The 22,496-nt window shown below is 40.4% G+C and overlaps 1 protein-coding gene across 7 annotated transcripts in view; it reads left to right on the top strand.

Moving 5' to 3' along the window:
- Positions 1-22,496, top strand: part of CALD1 (caldesmon 1) — a 111,335-nt gene that overhangs the window by 38,156 nt on the left and 50,683 nt on the right. The window contains exon 1 of one of the 7 annotated variants that reach the window (XM_088528442.1): positions 21,304-21,455. The exons of the other annotated variants lie outside the window; for them this stretch is intronic. Coding sequence (XP_088384568.1) covers positions 21,409-21,455 — 47 coding nt within the window. The 5' untranslated portion in view covers positions 21,304-21,408. Of the gene's footprint in view, positions 1-21,303; positions 21,456-22,496 lie in introns of those variants that run through there. 7 annotated transcript variants of the gene reach the window in all.

Raw genomic sequence — 22,496 nt, 5'->3', positions numbered from 1 at the left:
TGCATCTGTGAGCAGCCTTACAGAGTAGCCTTGTCTGCAGTTTGCCTGCAAGCTATATTTTGGGCATCTCATAAACGAAGGCAACTCCACTTTTAATAAATAAAAATTGAAAATAGCATAGGTTTCAAAAGATGCTGCTGCTTGCAACCATGTTTGTGCAATGGAACGTGGTAGTTCAGGCCAGATTTACTGAGTGTTGTGAACACATAATAAATTAAGAACCCATAATAAATTAAGACTTTGAGGAAAAAAATAAATCAGTTATGTAACTCTGCCATTTACAAGCCCACCTCCTCACTATCTCCACTCCCCATTATTTATCAATTAAGTATGCTGTGAGTAGTGAGCTGCTGACCACAGAATTGAGGAAGGGGTGGGAAAATAGTTATTATCCTGTTCCAAAAGGCATAATGCTGGATACCAGAAGAATGAGAGTCAGATGTAGATGATGATGTTGAGTTGCCATTGGTAGAACAGAATGTACTCTACTATCCAGCTATGGTCTTTGCTCTGTCTAAAACCATATACTATGACTGAAATGTGGATGTCAGGCTGTAGCATTTGTGTGGTTTATAAGCTCCTCGTTACGTCGCTGAACTGTGTGCAATAGATTAAACTACCATTAAAATTCCATGTCTCGAAACAGTTTATTTTGCTGTGCTAAATTTCTTCCACTTCCACATAGTGTTACATACAAGTGAGGAGAGTCTTATCTTTCAGGCAGGCAAAGATTCCTTGTTGTTATTTCTTATGTGGACAAAAGTCGTACTGATATCATTCTTACAGAAAAAAAAGATTCCTTGTTGTTATTTCTTATGTGGACAAAAGTCGTACTGACATCATTCTTACAGAAAAAAAAGAGATGTGTTTTTCATGAAAGCCCATGTTGGTAGAGGTTTTCAATGAGTGTCTGGAAGCTAGAAAAGAAGGCTGAAGATTATAAAAGTTATCCTATCATTTTTTAAAATGTGAAGAGAGGGAGGAAGGAAAGGTCTATATTTCCTGCAAGGCAACAATGAGCAGCACTAGTTTTCTCCAGATGGAGAAAACTCTCAAAAGTGGTGAAGTTATTTCATGAAGAAATAAGGATAGTGGCCTTGCTTACTGATACTGAACTCTGAACAGCCAGTTCTTAGGGCAAATAATGAGCAGGGTAAATACTCAGTTTTGGGGGGCATGGGCTGGGTGTTTTCACTGAAACATTTTTTGCTGCAATTTGAATCACTTGGCTGCTCACGTGCTTTCATTTCCAGTAGCTAAAGCATCCTTACCAGCCTCTTTTTTTTTTAATTAGGTATGCTTAACTTTGAATCAGTATTATTTCAGGTAGAGATGCATCTACAAGTTAGAGAATAGCACCAAAAATTTGAAATGAACCTGAACTTAAAAGTAAAACTACTAGTAAAACTAGTAGTAAAACTACTAAAGCTGTTATTCTTGAACTGAAACAGTTGAGATCGTTATTTTAAAGTTCTCTAATTCAAATCTTACTCTTACTTGAAGTAGCCAAATCCAAGACAAATTAAACATGAGCTGAAAAATATATATTACTTGAATTTGATGATCCGAACTTACATTTTGTGATCAGATCCTTTGTACCTAGGCACTGAAGAGAAGCATCCCTTCTCCTAAATCCTTGCGTCGAATGAGTTAGCATGAGGTGAGTATGGCTGATAGAAAGACAAATGGTAACAGAACATATGGTAGAAGTCAGGTAATTATAGCTAGCATAAGCAAACTGCATAATTAATTGTGTAGCCATTAGGAAATTGTATCCAAGTGTTGCACTGAAAGGAAGTCTTGAAATCTTACTTTGAAATCTCCGGCAGTTTCTAATTGGGCTCTGAAGAAGCCAGGCTCTGTGTCCATTATTGAAAATGTCACTCAAGGTTCTTAATACTATCATTGGCTGCAGGGTATACTTACTTTACTTAAAAATAAATAGATTTCTAAGTAGAATGGGCTAAGAAAAAGCATAGCTTTTTTTTTTCTTTCTTTTTTTAAAAGTATCTCCTCTCTGATGAGTTCCTGGGAAACGGTTCCTTGTGGTGACTTCTGCTACAGCTTGGGAAAGTCCCCATTGGTTTCCCAGTAGCGCAGGGCACGTCCGAGGCCCTAGTGTGTTCATTCCCTGCTTCCTCCAGCTGTTCCCAGCTCAGGGCGGGCGCTTGGCCACCCTGGAGCCCCGGGGCTCCCTCGGAGGTGCCGAACAACCTACATGTTCTGCATTTCAGCTCAGCATCTCCTTCACAGATGGTTGGGTGTTTGCCTCTGTGACAATGGGTCCGTCAGCTTGTGATAAACAGCAAGAGGGTATTTTCTCCCCTTTTAGCCTCCAGTGCTCAATTGTCAGCATCCAGGAAAGCAGTGTTTAGACTGCACTGGAAACAGATACCAATATAGCTAGCTGACGCAAGAGTGGTTTATTTTCCATTTTAATAGTTCTTTAAACAGGTCCTGCATTCATATACAGCTCCTTTGTTGGAATAAAAATCTTTGTCATAGGCTACCAGACAGCTATAAATAGCCGTGGTGAGTATTAATGCTGTGGATAATCTCAGGAGAAGGTATTTTTAACTTTGCACATTGTTTAGAATAGGAAATTCTTTTAATGCCCACATTTTCCATTCCCGGTGCCATTAGTTTCTCCCCACCCCCTCTTATGATGTGTGCTTTGCTCGCTCTTTCTCTTCTCATTTCCTTTAGGGTTCAAGGTTACAGCCAATCTGCTCTAGAGCAGACTTGAGTTTATTATTTTTTTTAAACAAAATGCTAACTTCGGTCTTTTGCGACTGTGTGGGAATTCAGTTCATTTCGTGGGGCTATCAGAATGTAAACGAGATATCTCACTAGGCTGTCACCACAAATTGGGTAATGAATGAGCACTTTATTTCTCTAGCACATGGAACCAATGCGCTTGTTAGAATAACAGTGGCCAATCTACTTTATACTCCCACAGAAAATATTCCACTCTTTTGGCAAGTTTATGTGAGTTGCTACTTGTACCAGTACTTGTGTTAATGCTGGTATAAAAGAAAAAAAAAAAAAAAAAGGCATGCCAAAATGTGCTTGCAAGATGTGGCCCCTAGCAAACCCTATTCCCACACAAATCAATAAATAATTGTTTATCATGTTTCTAATCAAATACTGTGTTAGCCTGTTATGCAGTCTGTGGCCCAAATTCACAGTAGGTATAAGCTGATGCAATTTGAGGTACAGCCTTTGAGAGAAGTTGGGAGAAGTTGTGTTTTACATTTATCTGCAAACAGTTGTCTAGTCAGGCTGCTTTATTTTTTTAACACCAAGGTAACTTAATCTTGATTTTATTATCAAAAGAGACTGAGACATGCAGACAGGGTTAATGGGAATTAGACACATTTGTAGGGTAAGAAATTCTCTTTTCTCTCTGTTGACTAAAGAGGGAGCCTAGATGTTTGTTTGCTGCTGTTAATAGAAATGGAATTTGTGGTTTTAGCAGCTCATGTTATTGTTAAATTTGGCTATTACATTTGCCACATTCATATGTATGCAGATGCATACAAAGACCCCGAAGTTTTGAAGCGCTGCCCTGTTTGAGGTAGGGGGTGGCAGCCATGTAGACCACTCCATGTACGAATGGTGAGCAGAGAGAAGAAATTTGGAGGACAGAAAAACTGAAGCAAAATCTTTTTAGTGCAGGCTGCACCTTGATTTGAAAGACCTGCAGAGTGAATGATGTAATGTTGTTTGCCTGAAGTTCACAGAATATCGAACAGCTACTAAATAGGAAATATGACTGTCAGGGCTATATAAACTTGAATGAAATGTGCTTGTTGCGTGGTGACTGGTTGCTGAGTGTTGAGCTAGGTCCCTTTTGAGAAACTACGGTATATCTCAAGGATGGTACTAGGGTGCTCTGCACAAAGTCAGCTGATGAGCTGCCCTTTGCAGATTATGGTAGTCTTAGAAGGTCTTCAAATAAAAGTATCAGTGATCCATCTGGGAAGGAGCATGGGAAAGTACATCTAATGACTTGGGAGACTTTCTGCCCTGGGCTGCAAAGGTGGGCAAGAAGCTGCAGCAAGCAGCTAGAAACAGGACGCATTTTATTCCTTACCGTCGGGTCAGTAACAGGCACATTATTCCAGTGGGGAAGCCAGGAGCCATTAGAGGACAGTACAGAGAAAGGTGATGGATCGCAGCCACGTGGACTTCTCTACTCCCAAGTCAAGGGCAAAGACATTTTGAATAGCGATTTTCTGCATGTGCCATAGCCCTGACTAAGAGACAGCTTTGCAGAGGTAGTTTGCAGTGGTGCCAGATGTAATGCATCCACTAAAGCCTGACTGGAGACCACTAAGTTTCTCACATTTTCTGTTTATGGGATTTAGTCAAATGATTTCTTTTACAGTTACCTTGTCTTTCTTATCTGAGGAAACTGTGGCTATATTCAATTTTACTATTTTGCTTTTCTCTTTCTGTTGACTAGAATGTGACTAGATCAAATTTCCCCTTCTGCCATGAACATTAGTAACTTTTTTTTACATTAAGTTTTTCTTTTTAACAATAAAATCTCTCCCAGACTGCAGTTACATAAGATTCAAGGTCACAGTACTCATAACAGAATCTGTCTCACTTAGTAGGATTGTACTTATGGAAATGAAAATGCCCCATCAGAGTTTTTTTTTTTTTTTTTTTTTTTTTTTTTTTTTTTGCAGGCTTTTGCTACTGCGCACACAATTTGTGAGACTATTGATCCATGAAAGATGACATCATTTTTAGGCCCACTGTACTGAACTTTTTGCATCTTATTTTTTTTTAGTTGTGAGGTACACATAAAAGACATGTGGAGCATTCTCTCAGAGCATATAGTAAGGGATGATGTTGTAATTGCATAATTTAACTGATACAGCTGTTTTGCACATACTCTTAGGGGTTTTGAATCCAAGGCAATCTGGAATTAGAAATTCACGTATCTATAGGGGCAAAAGGTCCTTTAGGAGGTGTTTTGTGCTTTCATTCCTTACATTCCCTCTACTTCCTTCCCACTGTTTTCCTAGCCACCACAGAGCCCCCATTTTCAGTTTGCAGTCATCCTCACAGGAATTATTCACGTCAGAGGAAGACCTTTAATGCTCCTTTAATTGTGGATAGAGGAATGGTCCTCCAACTGACTTGCTGTCTGACAACCTGTACAACTCACAATATTTCATTTTCTTCTTTTATACTCTTCTGTATCAGCTGCTATTTGCCCTCTATCCAGAAAAGCTGGAAATGCATTTTGTCTTTGAAAACTATGAGCTTGTAAGTGACAACAAATTTAATAAATTTTCACCAAAAGAAGTATATGTTGCAAAAGGGACATCCTGTTCAAGTGAGACGTGTTGGTCTGGACAAGAAAAATACAGCTGAGTCCTCAATAGTGAAATGTACATTGTAAACAAAAAGGCATGTCCAGTCCCCTGCTGCTTATGCATTCCCCTCCATTAAGTGAATGCAGGGCATGATTGTATAGGAACATTGTCGTTAGGAAAGCTGCATGAAGTTTTAATTTACCTTCATTTTTATGAGAGACATGCTTACATAACTACTTATTAAAGCAGACAAATAGAACTTCCCCAAACATAGCCACTGCTTGGTCAGACCTTTTGTTTTCTTCAGGAGCAATTAGAGGCTACTAATAGTTGATAAAACTAATGTGGGATATTCATTTCTATTACAGTTATTCTTCTGTGCCCGATGGATAGGGCAAAGGAGAAGTCTCTACCTCAGAGATTGTTATCCCTTTAGGATGAGCTCTAGTGGCCTGTATTGTCATCACTATAATCCTTAGCATCACCACTGCCAAGATGCAGTGGTCCCTTCAGCGCAGTTAGGAAGCTTTTACTCTGGTTAAAAAAAATCAAAACAAAATTTTAAAACGGTACTTTAAAAGCATGGGTAAAATGTGTGCCCCTGTGGATTGCAGAGCGTTGTGAAATGGCAGATTGCCATCATCATGTTTTCCATGGATAAGGATGCCTCCAATAGAAGCCCCAATGAGGGCTTCTAACCTACCCATGTGGGTGAAAGCTTACACATGTCCACACTCTTTGTTGTCAGCCAGATTTAAGAGGTTTTTGAAGAGCTGTGCTGTCTAGGGGACTGTGTGCTTTTGAAGCAGTGCCTTTGCATGTCTGATGGAAAGCTACAGAAGGCAAGAGTTAAGGTTTAGCCTGTTCGCATCAAGAGAGGTGCTATTTAATCCTACTGAAAGAAAGCATCAGGGCAGGTGATGTTCAGAACATCATGGCTGTGCAAGGAGAGGTGAAAGAATGGATGTCCTCTTCCCAATAATACAGCAAGGCAATGGCAGGCTATGCTGTGATTGGAAATCACTGAAGAGGAGAAGCACTGCCAGGATGAAACAGGCTCTGCTGAGTGATCTCTGTTGAAGGGGTGTCTGGCTATGCCACCATATCACATTGGTAAAAGATTGCACATATTTTCGAGTCCTGAGTTAAATCTTGGAAAAAATCTTTATGACTACATTTGTGTGCTTATTATCTGTGTAATTGGATGGTTATTTAAAATTATTTTAAAAAAATGCTTGTGTTTACTCTCCCTTTGAAACTCCTGGGTAGCAGGATCTTTTGAATATGGACAAAGGTAAAGGCATAGCAGAGTATCACAGTAACAGACTCAGTAAAGACTGTGTGAGCAGTGGTTAATTTCTAAGGAAGCATTAATTTCCTCTTCCTGTTTTTCAAGAATTTTTATGTGTAGGAGAAATGCTTCTGCTGCATAAACATTTTTAAAGTAATGACTTTAAAGGGCATGATTGAGAGCTTGAGTCCGAATGTTTTGCTAGCACTTAAAGAATCTTTGTTTAACTCTTGCTTCCTACTTTTTCATCTTATAAACCATCTGAGGCCAAGATCAGTATAGGGCAGCTGTGTGTGTGTGAAAAGGTGAAATTAATATTATCTGCCTGTCCATCGTAACTTGTACTGTTTGGCTAAGACTTTAGCCAAGAAGAGCCAAAACAGCAAGGGGAAAGCAGACTTGGTTTCTTCGTTTCTTCCTACTTAGTGTACTGTCAACAAGCTTGTGGTTGTCATGCACGATATTCTTCTTCTGATTCTGATACAAGAAGGCAATGAACTCAACCAGCGATTTCAGATCCTAGGTTTGGGTGCATGTCTCAGACTTACTTGTCCTGGAAACATTTGTCATCCAGCTCTAGAGGCAATAGAGTCGCCAGGTCATGTTTGTCTCTAAGAGTACGATTTAGAGGCAGCATTCACAAGTGATTGCTTGGAATCTGCATCTGGTTGCTTGGTTAAATAGCTAGAGGAGCACAGTGATCTAAACTGTGGCTGAAATAGGCTAATGCACAAACAATGGGACTCCTGATTACTACATCCACAATTTGGCATCACTGGAATATAAATCAAATATGAATTATTTTCTTCACTGTTGCTCTTCGTAGTCAGTAGCGCCTGCTTAAACAGGCAGAAAAAAGTCACTGCATTTGGTGGAATAATGGGCAGTTAAAAAGAGTAAAATACTTTGTTTGCTGTTTTTGGTTGACTATAGAGAAGGTGATAATGTATCACCCCAAAAAAGAACTGTCTACCTGTGACTGCCTTCACTGTACCATTTCTGGCTATATTTGAGTAGATGTGCATATTTATGAGTGATGAGGCTCTTTCCTGTCACAGATGCAAAGAGGAGGAAAAAATTCAGATCACGCATGAGGCACATCTTAGTTTTTTATGAGAAGGCAGGTGGACTGGCTTTAAACAAAGATATGTGTCAGATTATTCTTATTGCTCAGATCTTGGACATTTTTCTTTTATTCTTGATTCAGTAGCACTTCTCCCACAGCTGAGGACACTTGGAAAAGTTAGGCTAAGTGTCCTGTTCATCACAGACAGTTCCCTTTAGAGTCCTCTGTTTGGCTGTGACCGTATGCAGCCACAGTCCTTGGATTCTGGATGGACTCAAAAGATGGGACCAAATAAAGATTTTTCTTCTATGTAGAGTGTTTAGATTCCATTCAGGATGTTTGATAATATTTTTAACGAATCTGATTGACTTTCTACATTTGGAATGAAAACCTCAGTCTGCCACAGTTTAGAGTACACTATTTGTAAACCCTAAAATCTACTAGGAAAAAAAAAGCTGTTCAGTTGGGGTAACTTGTATGAAAGAACTGCCTTAATTGATATGCCATAGAAAGGCAGATGTTAGAAGTATTGTTTCTACAGCTGTGACCTTCCCATGTTATTACTGATTCTTTCCGATCTGTCATGTTGTGTGTCTTCGGGTTTAGAAAGTAGCAAAGGACTCTGAAGCACAGGCCTGAGATAGGATGCTTTGAGAATCTGAATCTGTGCTGATGAACGGGTTTTCTTACGATAACATATGTTTTTCTTCCACTCCCTGACAAAGTGTCTCATTTTTATAAATGGGCATATACAAGGGCATATCCCAGACTGACACAGAGCAATATGGATTATATCTGCCAATGCTGGTGTTATAAGCATGGGTGAATTTATGTACATAAAAAGAGATTGCTATATCTCTAGTCAGCCACAGTGCAGAATTATGTCTGATTTTCCTAACAGCTGAATATGCAAATTGTAAATGAGCTTAGTGTGCTTCAAATCTGGGAGTGAAAAAAAGAAAAGCCTATCCTCCTTCATTCATTACTAGCAGGCTGCAAATTGCAAGTCTGTTCTTGTTTTGTTTGGGGATTGTTGTTTGGTTGAGCAGGAACCAAATATTTTTCATAACTTTAAGAATTCTAGTCTGTAGAAATTTTTGGACAGAGAAACATTTTTTAAGGTTCTAATTCCTACTTCTGAAACAATTTTTGGCTTCCAAGTGTGGTGAGTGTTTTGGGGGGAATTTCACGTAGGTAATTATGAAAAATATATTAAAGACAAGGGAGAGAAAGCTGGAAGTAACATGTTGGAAGTGGTGTCGGTGGTCCATGCTGTAGGTTAGAATTAAATGGTTAGAATTAAAACATAACACAATGGCCTCTAGACCTTTCAGCCATTGGTAAACATTATTTATTTTTTTAAATAATGTTTGGTGCTCTTTTCATAGTGCTGTTTGGGCACGTGATGCAGGTGCAGAGACTACAATAATTGCTACTAAATTCAGCTTGTCTAGTTTATAAACTGTAGCTTATAAGGTAATGGGGTAGAAAAAAAGTTGTCCTTTGGCCCCCCTCTTCACTGGACACAGGAAAATCCTGAGGAAAGAGGAGCAGACTTGCTTGATTCAGAGCATATGTCTGGGATGCTGCATGGCCTTTACATAGACCATGCAAGATTGGGCAAGGCTCTGTACACCCACTCCTTTAACTGTGCATTAAGGAAGGATCGCGAAGCATCTGGCCCTCAGCTAGAAAGTCAGAACTCAGGAAATGCCTTTGCTTGTAACATTTGCCAACTGTGGTTTCTGGTATGTTGGTGGGTGGGTTCTGAACGTGGCCATCTTGATAAGAAAATGCCTAAAGCCAGACCCTGATCATCAAAGGATCGTTTTCTTTATCTTTCATTTCAATTAAATGTAGAGTTTCTAAAAACAAAAATGCACAGTACGCTTCTCAGAACGACGTTTAACCTCTTAAGCCTTGTCATGTGCATCAGGAGTAGCCAGTTCACGGTTGAGGATAATGCTTATCTTCCTAGTTGAATCAATTTCTCATGAGGCTTTCCAGAGAATTCTGTATCCCTTCAAATTCTGTGTTGCTCATCTTATCAGAGATAAGATTTTCTTCTAGAAATATTTTAGAGGGAAAATAACAGAAGAATATTACAGAGTTTCAACAACTGTCCCTATTATAAAAGTGTAAATGTTAAAAGATTTTCAAGCCTAGGAATTATGATTCATATTCTTCCTCCTAAGGAACAATGGAGAAAGAAAACATCCCACATTGTGGTCTGCTTCTCTGGAGATCTTCAAAACCCGCTTGGATGCAGTCTTGTGCCATGTTCTCTAGGTGACCCTGCATGTGCAGGGGGGTTGGACTAGGTGACCTCTAGAGGTCCCTTCCAACCTTAAGCATTCTATGAGTCTATAATTTGATTGAGCTATTTGAGAGGTATATTGTATAGATTTTAATTTTGCAAATTGGACAACTGTAAATGTATTTAAGAATCAAATGAAAAGATGTGGACAAAGATGGGTTTTGGAAAGGACTTTTGTTACTCATAGGAATAAAATACTGTCACATTATTACACTGTACTTGTTGCTTTCATGTACAGTTTCTGCTCTTCTTTCCCTTAATGTTTGCTGTTCACCGTTCTTCGGACTCACATATGGCCCAAGCTGAATGTTGGGTGTAAAATCACTAGTGTTAGGTTATGTTCATTAAAATCTCATGATGTGTAATGCAGAGGGAGTCTGTCTTTGGCCAAAGCAAGAGGACAGACCTGCTGCTGGTCCATGCTGCTGGAAGCATGGCCAAGGGGGAATGTTTGGCTTTGATTGCACAGCGTCTGCACAAGTATCGATGTCCTCGGAGGTTTTAATGAGCATATTGGGGGTTTTGGTGAGTATATCAGGGCTATGTATCTTGGCTTTCCTTACCCTTTCTGAAGGCATTGAGGGAGCCAAAGGCTCTTGATTGGTTTCAGAGCTCTTTGAAGCCCTTGCTGAGATAGCATCTAGTTTATGAAACCCTGTAATGTTCTTCTCAAGAGCCTCCACATGAAAAAAGAGCTAAGTTTTATCGAAGTACATCTCATCAATAGTGGGTCAGCTAACTTGTTGGCAGACTGTGATGAATTCAGCTTAAAACCTCCACTCATTTTTAGTGCCTACCTTGGCATTTGAAACTGATTGAATTTTCCTACTTTTATAGGGCCAAGATCCAAAGCCTTTGCTTAGCTTTAAACTCAGAATTTCACTGCAGTTTAAGTGTAAACAAATGAGCATAGGCTGAAAAAGCTAAAACCTTTTTTTGTGAAAAACAATTGTTCTGAGATATTAGGAGTCTGAAATGCTGCCAAGTTTGTGAAAATACTTACAATTTCTCTCTTCCATAGTCTTTTGAAGTATTTATTAGAAAAAATATTTTAAAAATTTTCATAAATTTTAGTGAATTTAAATACCTAGGCCATTTTAGTGAGATGTGATTGTGATTATTTCTGTGAAAACCTAGAATGGTGAGTGGGAAATACAGTACAAGTTTTCTGGATAAAAACATAATGTTTGTAATTCTGCAAAAATTTTCTTAATTGAAAATGCTTTTTGATTAACATGATTCTTGTTTGGAACATTACCATATAATACATGGCATTTTTGTCCCATTGTAAATGCAAAAATGGATGGATTTGTCTACACTTGCTTGCATTCTGGAGTGACAGAAGATGTTCACTTTCAGAACATAAGTTGTTTAGACTGGAAGAGTAAGCTCCTAATATAATAACTTATTTTAGGAAGAAGATTGTAATGCTGCATGTGCATTAATCTCTATAGAAGTTCTAAATCCTGTAACAGCCCATGGAAAAGGAATTCCTGGAACCCTTCCAGTACTTGAAGTTTATTCCTAAAATGCAATATTTTGAAGCTTTCTCTCAGTGCACAAAATGTTATTATGAAACCATAGCTGTGGCTTTAGAAATAAGGTTGCAGCTTTTTGCAATCTGGAGGGAATTTTGCCATTTAGAAATCAACATGATTTTTCTTTTTAGTCAGAGGCCAATATTACTCTACACAAGCCGGACTGCTAGTAGATCTTTTGCAAGCTACTTTATTTAAATCTTGAAAACAAATTTGTGAGCTATTTTTTGGAAAAGTTCATATTTCTGTTAAGGAAGTTATTGATGGTTCCGTCTTAAAATAAGGAACAGAATGGAGAAGAGAGACTGTTGTCCTCTACTGGTTAGTGCAAATTGCAGAGAATGTGAAGATCTCCATCCAAGGAGGACTGGAAGGGCTCTTCTCACGTTCAGGGCATATTTTTCACAGGCCCAGGGAACAGTTGAGTTTCAGGCCTTTTCTCCACCACCTTGTAGCATATCAAATCTTTTCTGCTTCATACAAATATGGGGAAGATATCTCTTCATTCCCAAATCAAGACCAATGTTATAGTTTGAAGAGAATTTTACAGGGATGTTAGTCCTTGTGAGAGTGCTCTGGTAGTTGGGTTTTAAAGACTATGGGAATGGAATACTTCGGTGTTCCCAGCTACACTGAAAATGAAACAGAACGAAACAAAAACCCAGTAATGGAGCTACATTACGGCAATATATAAAATAATATATTTACAGAATTCAATCTCAAGTTACAAAGGTTTATAAACACAGACCGACATATTAATTTGCTTTTCCCAGTATCTTCCCAGATCTGTGAGGCTTTTCTTACTCTTGTTTTCCAGCTGTCTGGGAAATTGCTTAGATACTTACCTAATCACATGGTTAAAGTCTTTGTCCAAACTTCTGTGATAGCTTTGTGGAAGACGAGAAGTGAGGAATGCATGCCACCCCATCCCTGCTCAGGTGTTTTGAGGTAACACTCATGACATGAGTATAGGCATCTCTTCAAGCAGTATTAAAAAATCTTCAGTGTCCTGAAGATAGGCCGATTTTCAGATGGGGGAACCCTCCTATGACAGAGCAAAATGCAGAGGTTCCAAGTCTACAGTTTGAGGACTTTTATCAGCCACCCACATATCACCATTTCAGCCCTCATGGTCACTGGACTGATGGGCTGGATGAGATTTTCTAAGCCCATTAAGAATTGACACAAACTCTGTCTTCAAAGACTGAATGCTTCACAGATACAGCACTTGTTTACAAATGCATTTCTTCATGGAAACCTTAGCATATAAGATGTTTAAACATGAAAACCAAAGCAGGCCTAGGAAAATAACAAAACCACCATGTACAGTGAGAGGAACCACAGCTGCTTCTCCTCCTCCTTCCCACGGGCCTGCCTCCTTGAGAGGCTCACGATCCTGGGCTGTCAGTGGGAAGCCAAGGCTACGTACACACGATGTGGGGCTTGAGCACACTTGTGTGCGCCGAGCGGAAGTTGGGATCCAAGAGGCTTTTCTCACACTGTTACCCAGCTGGCGAGCTGTGCAGATGCAAAACTTTTCAACCAGTGATGAAGGGCTTCCTATTCATAGAGCCTGTTCCAGGCTGGCACTGGGGTGCCGACTGTGCTTAGGAAGAGCTAAGCCTGGGCTGTTGTTTGTCACCAACTTTGGCACCTGGGGAACGTGGATGAGATTGAGAGCCCGTGCTAAATCCTTAAGCAGATTTGGGCTGTTCTTTTGCAGGTAGCACAGGATGAGCCAGGTCCTTAGCAGATGGGAAGAAATCATGGAGTTTGCTGAGACCTTGCCTGTCCTGGCAGTGTAAAGTCCAGTGTAAACCCAGGACAAGCTGAGAATTAGATGCACTATCCCTTGAGGAGTTTTTCCCATGTGGTTGTCACTAAATTATGATAGATTATGATAGTACTGTGGTGCAGAAATTCCTCTTAGCAGTTGGGCAAGGGAAGAAATAATGAAGGAAAAATATGCTCACTCTCTTACTATGCTGGACTCTTTCAATTCCCAAGATCATTAGGTGCTGATGCACACACGGTGATGCAAAAACTGAGCATTTACTGTGATTTCATTTTGATTCCTTGATATCATTTTCTGTGTATTATCCTACAATAAATTGATTTTTTTAAGGACACTGCACTGCACACTGTAATGGCTGCAACTGGCAGAGCCCCAGCTGCCTGCTTGCAGGGGGCAGAGAGGAATTTTGCCTTGGACGTAGAGCTTTGCTCAGTGGACCAGGTGCAACGAGCTTTGTCTTTTTTCTTTTCCCAGTGCTTTCCCCTAAACCATTAGGCATGAGCTGGAGGCAGGAATGCAGCCTGGCTGGAGTGCTGACCTGATCTGTGCTGACAGGCCCCGTGGAAGTGTTCAGCCTTGACCCTTTGTTGCTTTCAAGAGGGAAATCCCATTAGATAGCAACTCTACCCATGAGACTGGAAGCTTTTGTATTTAGATTTCCTAAGACCTGAAGGAAGAAACCTTTTCATTGTTGTTGTTTTTAAGATCTCCTTCAAAACGGGAGAAATCTTAGGAAAAAATAGAGTTGGATGTATCCTGTTCCTTGAATAGTCCAGAAAGTGCAATACTTTTAATACTATTTAATTTTCTGCTTTTTTCCTCCCCAGAAGAAATTGGAAAGGTTTGCATTGGGAGAATAAGTTTCATGGCTTTCTAGGTCATCTTGGAATGCGCAGTGATTTGGGAAAGAAGAGTTAATGAGATTTGTGCAGCAATGAGAATTCTGATTGAGTCTTAAAAGCTAGGACAGAGATGAGTGTTCTGTGCTCATGAACCACTGAAGCAAAGGGATAGCAGAGACAGTTCAAACCCACTCCTTGTCAGTTTGTGAAAGCAGACTTAAATTAAATTGAATATATAACTAGCCCCTAATTTCCAAAGCATTTTTGTGTGGGCTTACCAATCTGATTCCTATCAAACCCAATGACTGTCATATTGACGCAAAGACCAGGCAATATTTGGAAAATTTGGGAAAGGTATTTTGCCAAGGGAAAAAAGGAAAAGCACAGCAACACCCCCCCCCGCTTTTAATATGCATTCCTATAGGAATCAGAAATACAGAAGAAGGGGAAAAAACATACTGACGTATTGACCATTCTAACAAAAATCATACTGTACTGATCTTTTTTTGGATTTTTTTAAAAGTTTTCCACTGGCTGGAAGCTTTTGAAGAAAGAAAAGAAAAGAATCATCTTCTGTCTTCAATTAACTTCGTTAATGATTAACAGAGCAGTGCAGTATGTGTGGTGTACTTTAATTAAATCAGAGGAGACATGATTTGGACAAGATTTTAGTTTCACTTTGAAAGTTATTAAATAAACTGACACTGTTTGCTCTCTGAAAGTTCTTGGGAGCATCCGGTTTGACTGTAATCCCCGCATAGCTAGTGAAATAAAGCCCGTTCCAAAATACCTAAGGGCCATTACCAGATATTAAAAATGAGCTGTGCAGTCAGCCAGGGATCTAAGTGATCATCAACCTGCACGAAGAGAGGGCCTGTTCTGTGGCTGCAACTTCATAATTTTAAACTAAATTCATGGATAAGAAAACTCCCAACTGAGTATTTCCAGCCTAGGTTTGAGTTTTGAATACCTCCGAGCTGTTCAAGTGGCATAAGCTGTTGAACAGTCAGTGCCTTCAGTGGAATTCTGACAGTTCTGCTTGCTGAGTTTATTGGGTTGTTTGTGAAGCCGAGATCCCAATCTGGTCTTGGATCTTGCTCACCACTAAAATTCAGAGCATAAGAAGACAGGAGCTTTTGGTACAGGAATGCCTCTATAAGTTGGCCCAGCAGGAAATGTTCTTCTCTTTCCAAAACTGTGTGTGTGTGTGCCTGCGCACACACTGAAATAAATTATTCCAGCAGAGAATGATCAAATGTGAAGCCTGTGCTCCAAGTCCAGCTTCAAAATTAAGCAACGCAATGCATGCCGTCCTCAGTACATGATGGCAGATGAGGGTGAACAGGTCCCCCATAGTTTACTCTTGCTTTATAGCATGTGTATTAAGGAGCCTTGGATTAGGTTTCTACTCATGCCAATTCAGTGGTAGAATTAAGGCTATAAACTGTTTTGGCTAGAGATGGCATCTGTCCTCCATGCTTGTATCGCACCTACCACATTAGGGCTCTTTCTAGTGATATATTTAATGTTCACAACAGTTATGAGGTTGGAACTTAGCAAAGATGTAAGCAATGGTGAAGTCTGAAGTGAGTAATAATGTTTGGCTGTGCCCATTATAATATATTAAGAATAATGTTAATAATTTTATATAAAACCTATTTGTGAAAGTGTTGCAGAAATTCGTTATTGTCAGAAACAGTTGAGGTGCAAGGAACTTGCATCTCTGTTATTGGCAGCTTATATGGCTTTCAGTTATGTGGATTCTGCAAATATTATACTACCTGACTGTAAGCAGAAGGTTGTACAAGTCCAGGCATAGTCTTCTGAGCTTGGGGTCCTCTTCTTGTTACTGCAGCTACTGCTCCAAGCAAGTAACTGTTCAGGGATCAATAAGAGACGGCAAAATTAAAAATTTGCCAGCCAAAATAACAGATTGCTATTTATTGCTGTAAGAATTGGCATCTCTCCCTGAAGATGTGCAAAGCGCAACAGTATGAGCTCTTGTGAGTAAACAGGGAAGGTCATGGGGAAGCGATGGCCCTTCCCAGTGCTGTAATCTGGAGAGATGTGGGTTCCCCATAAGGACAGCTCAGTGCAGGAGGTCATCAGAGCCTGTGTCATGCAGACGGCTGTGCTGGGGCTTCGGGAGGGCAGGAAAGAAAGGTACCCTTAGTGAATGCTTTCCTCTTACAGTTTCCTGCAGTTTTCAAATGACCAGAAGATAGCTACAGCATAGCTGTTACACGGAGACTGTTGTTGTGATCTGACTGTTTGTTTGAAAGCAGTCAAAACATGACATAAAAGAAAAGCTATGCTTTAGTGGAAATAGTTTATCATGCTGTGAAATACTATGCCGCTTTATTTCTGGATTGTGCTTTGCCTCAAAGTAACTGATAGAGAATGCAAACAGCAGCAAATATGTTTTTCTAATCAAGTTCAATTTACAGTGGAAGTTCTTCTTGGAATATCGCTCTAACACTTTCCTTGGAGTTTGTTTTGTTTACTGTCACAGCCATACATGCAATCAGTAACTCTTCCATGCGAGAAGCAGGGTAATATTAATACCTGAAGAGCTGAGGACAGAGACGATGTACTGCTCTCTGCAGAAAATCAAACTCCTGTCTGCGCAGCTCAGGAACAGCCCGTTCTGCAAAAGCAGGCATCAGATAGGGCCGAATGCTGTATGGGAACTATATGGGCTGTCAGTACCTGGAAGTATTTTGCTGTGCATGGTTAAAATTTCAAAGACTTCAGGGTCTCTTATTTAAATGTACAGGTTTATGTTCCCAATCCTGCAAAACTTGACTGTGCAAACAGTTCTGTCCTCTGATAAGTCATTAGCTACATGATAATGTGTCCATGTAAGCATGCAAACTCTGTTTGCATGAGTGTCTATGATTTACATATGTGTTATTATTTACAAAACCAAAACTACACATTCAATTCTGAATATATATAAAAATATGTATATCTTCACTTACATGGCTCAGTAATTATTATTTATGGGTATCACTGAACACATGAAAATATCCGGCTTCATCACTATTTGCAGACACCCAGCCAGATATAGCTAAGAGCTACAATTAAGAAAAAGGGGAGGAATAGATCATAGCCATAGGATGGCTTCTTACTAGTGAACTCTCTAAGAGTGCAAAAAGACTTACCACTGAGAAATATCAGAAGCTCCATTATTTGAGATATTTAAAACTGGACTGGAGAGAAAAAAAAAAAAAAGCATTATTTTACGATGAAGTAGATGATAGCCTTATTTTTATGAATACTCAGAGATTTAATCCAAGACGTTTTGTATGGGTTGCCCAGACTTTACCTACTGCTTATGATTTAATACGCCAAGTGTTGTTCATCTATGAAATGAAGTCCCTGCCCTCACGCCAGTGTCCTAAGGTGAAATCCCATAGGAGGGTGAATGCAAGTTCTTTTTGCTTTATGAGACGCATACACTGAGTTCCATGCACTGAACTATGGGGGCATTTCAGAGCAGGCAGTCCTTAAAAAAAAAAAAAAAAAAGTTTTTCTACTCTGTGAAAGCATGAAAGACATTGTGGCATCTTTCATTTTCCCAGGGAGGGAACAGTTAAAAATATCCTTCAAACAAGGAGCAGATGTTAATGTCATCAGAGTGGATTTTCATAAAAAACACAGAGTTCTGTTTCTCTTGCAAAATGCCAGTAGCTTTGGAAAGTCCTCCAGAAGTCTGTCTACCGATTGCAGAATAGCGGCACAGAGGAGAGGAGGTGGCGCGGTGAGGTATTTGCTGTCTCTGAAACAAATCAGGTACATTTCTGTAAGTTATTTGCCTTCCTGCTTCAAAATTGCTTTGGCTTCGAAAGGGACTAAACAAAGAGCTAAAGGAACAGGGAGGTTATTTGAGTAGCAGAGCAAGAACAGTGGGCAGCCTAGTAACACACAGAACCTACTAGTTACACGAACATACCAAAAGGAGTATGGAAAGGAGCGTATGGAAATGGTCGGGACTACTTATATGCCCCCGTCAAGTTCTAAATTCACTACAGGCTCTAAAGGAAGAAAGTTCCCAGGGTTGTTAATGATCGACTCACTGAAAACTCAGCCTTGCATACAGGAATGGTTAAAGTGAAAATAAATAAAATGTTAAGTGGCTCTCTGGACGACCTCTGGACATTCCTATTGTTAGTATGAGTAGACATTGGAACCTCCCAGTAATAATTTCCTTTTGGAAAGCTCTCATGTCTCCTTCCTCCTCCTCATTTTGCTGCTTTTAATGTTGAGAAGCTAGGAATGGCCCTGTAGTTCCTTTCATTGCTATAAAAGATGAGCCTCAACTCTTGAAGCCATTTGACTTGAATTTGTTGGAGTAAACGACACCTTCCAAGTACTCTAGTTAGTGTTTGTTTATTTGTTTTTCTCTCTTTCTTGTGTCCTACTTAGGGGTAGTAGTGCCCTGGAGCAAGTCACCATCTCTGAAGCATTAGAACATGCAGGGAAAGCAGGTTGTAGGACATGCATCTCCTGTCACCATCATCTTTCATGCTCCAGATGCCCATGTGAATTTTTGAAGGGATCTAGGGGAAGGTCATTTGCCTCTTGTTGTTCCATATGCAACATCTTCACCTCAGGACAAAAAGGGAGATTGCATATCCTTTTCAGTCAAGTTATTCAAGCAGGTAAACAACACCAACCTGGCTTCTAAAATAAAGAGGTTATTAAGTGCAGGGATATATGAATGACTTGGCTTCTCCTCCCTCTTCTTTTTAAAGTGGGCTGCAAGCATGGCAAAAACTTGGCTCAGTGTCAGCCTTTTTTGTTGGAACCAGTTCTGCATTGCTGGGGCTGCACCCAACTGGATGCAAATCCTTGGTATTGCGTGTGTTGGCCACTGTGGATCCCTCCTTTGAAAGGAGAGACACAGCGTTTCCAGTAGCAATACACTGAGTTGTGAAAACATTCCTATAGCTCTTGTTGAAACAGAGATGTTCCTCAGCCAAATAGCCTTTCTATTTTGCTTATAATGATGTGCAGGGTTCTGAGACATCTATTCACAGGAGTGTTTTTGAGGTAGAAGCTATAGGCACAAATATGCAGTTCGGTGTTAGAAATTTTTGCTCAAGGATCTGGATCTGCCTGATGGTAGGAGCAGTGGGGTTTTTTGAAAAGAATAGGACTCTTCTTTTGCTTGTATTTAATCCTGCTACATGGAAGCAGTTTTGTTGTGAGCGATGAAATAACCTGAGTATTCCAGGACACATTGAAAAGGGTTTAGAAGTGACTCAACTGGAAAAATACCTGTTTCTGTGACATAGTAGTAGATGCAGATTGGTACCAGAAATCTGTAGGACTGGCTTTGGACCCCACTTTATATTCCTAGATCTGTCAATCTGATTAGAATGCATTTTATCAGAACAGCAACCTTTGTTTAACTCGGTGTTTTCTAAGAGAGAATTCTGCTTTTGTAATTTCTCAATGATGTAAATTTCTGTGAGGAAGAAAGATGACTCCCTTGTCACCATCATTTTTTAAGGACTCTTTATATCCTCACTGTCCTACATGCCCATTTTCAGTTGAAGACAGTGTAAGAGAAATGAGGAAAACTCATCTGCAGATCTCTCTGTCATACCCAGAATCCATATTATTCTCTATTTGTAATCACCACTGCTATCCTTTCCTTGCTCCATCCCCGAATTCCAGTAAATTTTGTACCTGAAAAGACGGATAAAACAGGTAGAGGAAGAGTTAACAATCTGGGGGGGAGGGGTGGCGGGCGCCATGTATGGCAGACCTCTTCTTGAGCCTGCAGAAAGTCTAAGCCTATATGTTCTCACATGAGAATAATACACCATGCTATAAAGCACAAAATTGTAACTTGTCCTCATGAGCTATCTCCTTGAAACTGTATGGAGAGTTATATAGGGCCAGAAACAAACAAACCAAACCCAATTACCTACCTTGGCATTTGCACAGAACACAAATGAGTGAGAATATTTCTTAGAATCAGTGAGAAGGAAGCGCTCAGGTTCAAGCCTCTGTTGAAAGGCAGCCTCCTCTGCAGCTCTGAGCAGAGAGGGTTTGAGTCAGGGCTTGCTCCAAGGTAAGAGTGCCACCTACTGAAGCCACCTCCCTCCTTCCCACACACGCGCGAGCTCCTAGGAGAGATTTCCCTTCCCAGGACTAATCAATCCGCACCCACGCCCGTAATTTAAGAGGTTTAGCAGGATCGGATCGCAGCCCGGGCTGGAGTGGCTGCAGGACTCCACACTAAACTGTCTCGCTTTACTCACATGCGCTGGCTTAAAGGCATGTGAGAGCCAAATGTAAAATCATGGTAACTGCTGGTGCCTCCATTTAAATTACTTTGTTTGCATTTCTGCTTCCTGCCTCATTCACAGGATTAGATGGAAAATTGTTGAGAATAGTCTGATAGATTGGATTTTTCCGAGAGCCATGATTTTAATCCCATTACTGGGACATATGATGGTCCTATCCTGACTCCAGTTGGATTTTGCAGCTGCTTTCCAGCTCCCTGGGTTTGTTCCTATATGGAAATCACCCTCCAGTCTTTTGAATGTTCTTTCTCCAGCTTGGCCTTTCACAAGTTTGACTCGATGCAAGTGCCCGCAACACATTTAGGCAATGATTTATAATCAAAAGGGAGGACAGTTCCCTGGACACTTATTTTACATTTGGGTCCTGTCTGAGCAGGCTGCAATGCTGCTTCCCTACAAGCAAGTCCTTGTGAGGGCTCCTTCGTCCCGTGTACCTGTTTTGTGCTGCTCATTTCCCGGGCAGATTTGCTGAAGCAGAAGCTCTTGAATGGGAATCTCAACGGGAAGCGAGCATTTGCCTGTCAAACTGAGCAGCTGGGAAATCTGCAGGAATGCCTGCAATGTACGCTCCAGACATAACAAAGAGGATCTATTAGAAAGAATACAGTAAAATAAATAAATAAATTAAATAAATAAATAAATCATATGATCGTGGTGCGGGCTTGCGGGGGGAACGAGGGGGAGGATACAAGATAGATAATGAGCTTGACAAGAGGCGAACGGAGAGTCGTTTCGGAGCTACGGCACCAGCCAAATGGTTAACCTGTAGGGTGGAAAGAGCATCCAATGAGTCTCGCATGCCTGAAAGGATAATGGCATTTTTATTATCTCCCTCCACGCCCTGATCATCCATCCATTTGCTCCCCGGAGCTGGCAGCAGTTTGCACTGATTCATACGCTGCAGACATGATCAGCAGATCATACTGCAGGCAGAACTTGTCAAGCCTTTCCAAGTGAGTTCCCCACACTTTTTCTTTTGTTTGTTTGTTTTTTTGGTGTGTGTGTGATACCTGTATGACTTTAGCTTTGCTGTGTTATGTAGGAAGGGTTGGAGGGTGGCGATGGGAAAGGGGGGGCAAAATAGCGTGTGACAAGTTTGGAAGTTGGGTGAATTGAGAAATTAAGCGTTGGATAAAAACTGGGTTCTTTTGCTCTTCTTTTTGTTATACTGTGCTCTGTTGCCTAAAAGAAAAATCATTTATGTGTTTTGAACCAAACTGCAGCGTTTCAATTGCTTTGTTGAGAAGCAGGAGTAGCTAGAAGGGTGTGCTGGAAGCGCTGCTTGCGGAGGGCTGTTAATGAGAAGTTTTCAGAAGTTTCGTGCTTTGCGTGAAAGCTTTCACATAACTTGGATTGCTTAGTCCACGAAGTAAATATAGTCCGCATGGCACAGTCAGCCCTGAATATGAGAGGGAAGCAAATGTAGAAAATCAATTGGCTTGTGTAATATTGCCAAAGAAATTATCTGGTTTATGTGGGTCTTGTGCCGTTGCTTTGTTCATCCACTTTTCATGTTGAGGGGCAGAAAGCAGGGCACTATTCTGTCTCTAGAACACAGTGATTTGTCTCAGGATTTTGTTTAAAAATTTGGGAGTGATTTTCAGAAGTGCCTGAGATTTTTGGATGCCTTTTCCAGCATGAAATCATGTGCTCTTGAAGGGAGGGTGCTCAGAGATTTCTGAAACTCAGGTGCTCCAACAAGCCCCTTTCAGGATCGTGAAATCCCTAATTATTTCAGGTGGCAGGGAACAAATAGTAATTTATTAAACCAAGTATGCATCAAATGAATTTACTTTGTGGTGGGTCTTTGGTTGAATATGGTCACAGATGGTGGCAGCCAGCCCTGGAGGGACTTCCACGTGGGAACGTGGAGCTACGAGGCAGAGAACTAGTTTCACTGCAACTGATGCAAAGGGAAAAGTGAGAGAGGGCAGGGAGGAAAGGGACAAGTGACGGAGATTTGGACACTGGGGTTGCTGTAAGCAGAGCAAAGC

This window comes from Tinamus guttatus, unplaced genomic scaffold (assembly GCF_059628265.1).
Source record: "Tinamus guttatus ecotype Peru unplaced genomic scaffold, ASM5962826v1 Tinamus_guttatus_pri_ptg000308l, whole genome shotgun sequence".
Taxonomy (NCBI): Eukaryota; Metazoa; Chordata; class Aves; order Tinamiformes; family Tinamidae; genus Tinamus; species Tinamus guttatus.
The sequence above is the reverse complement of the archived record's forward strand: the minus strand, read 5'-3'. Positions and strand labels throughout refer to the sequence as shown.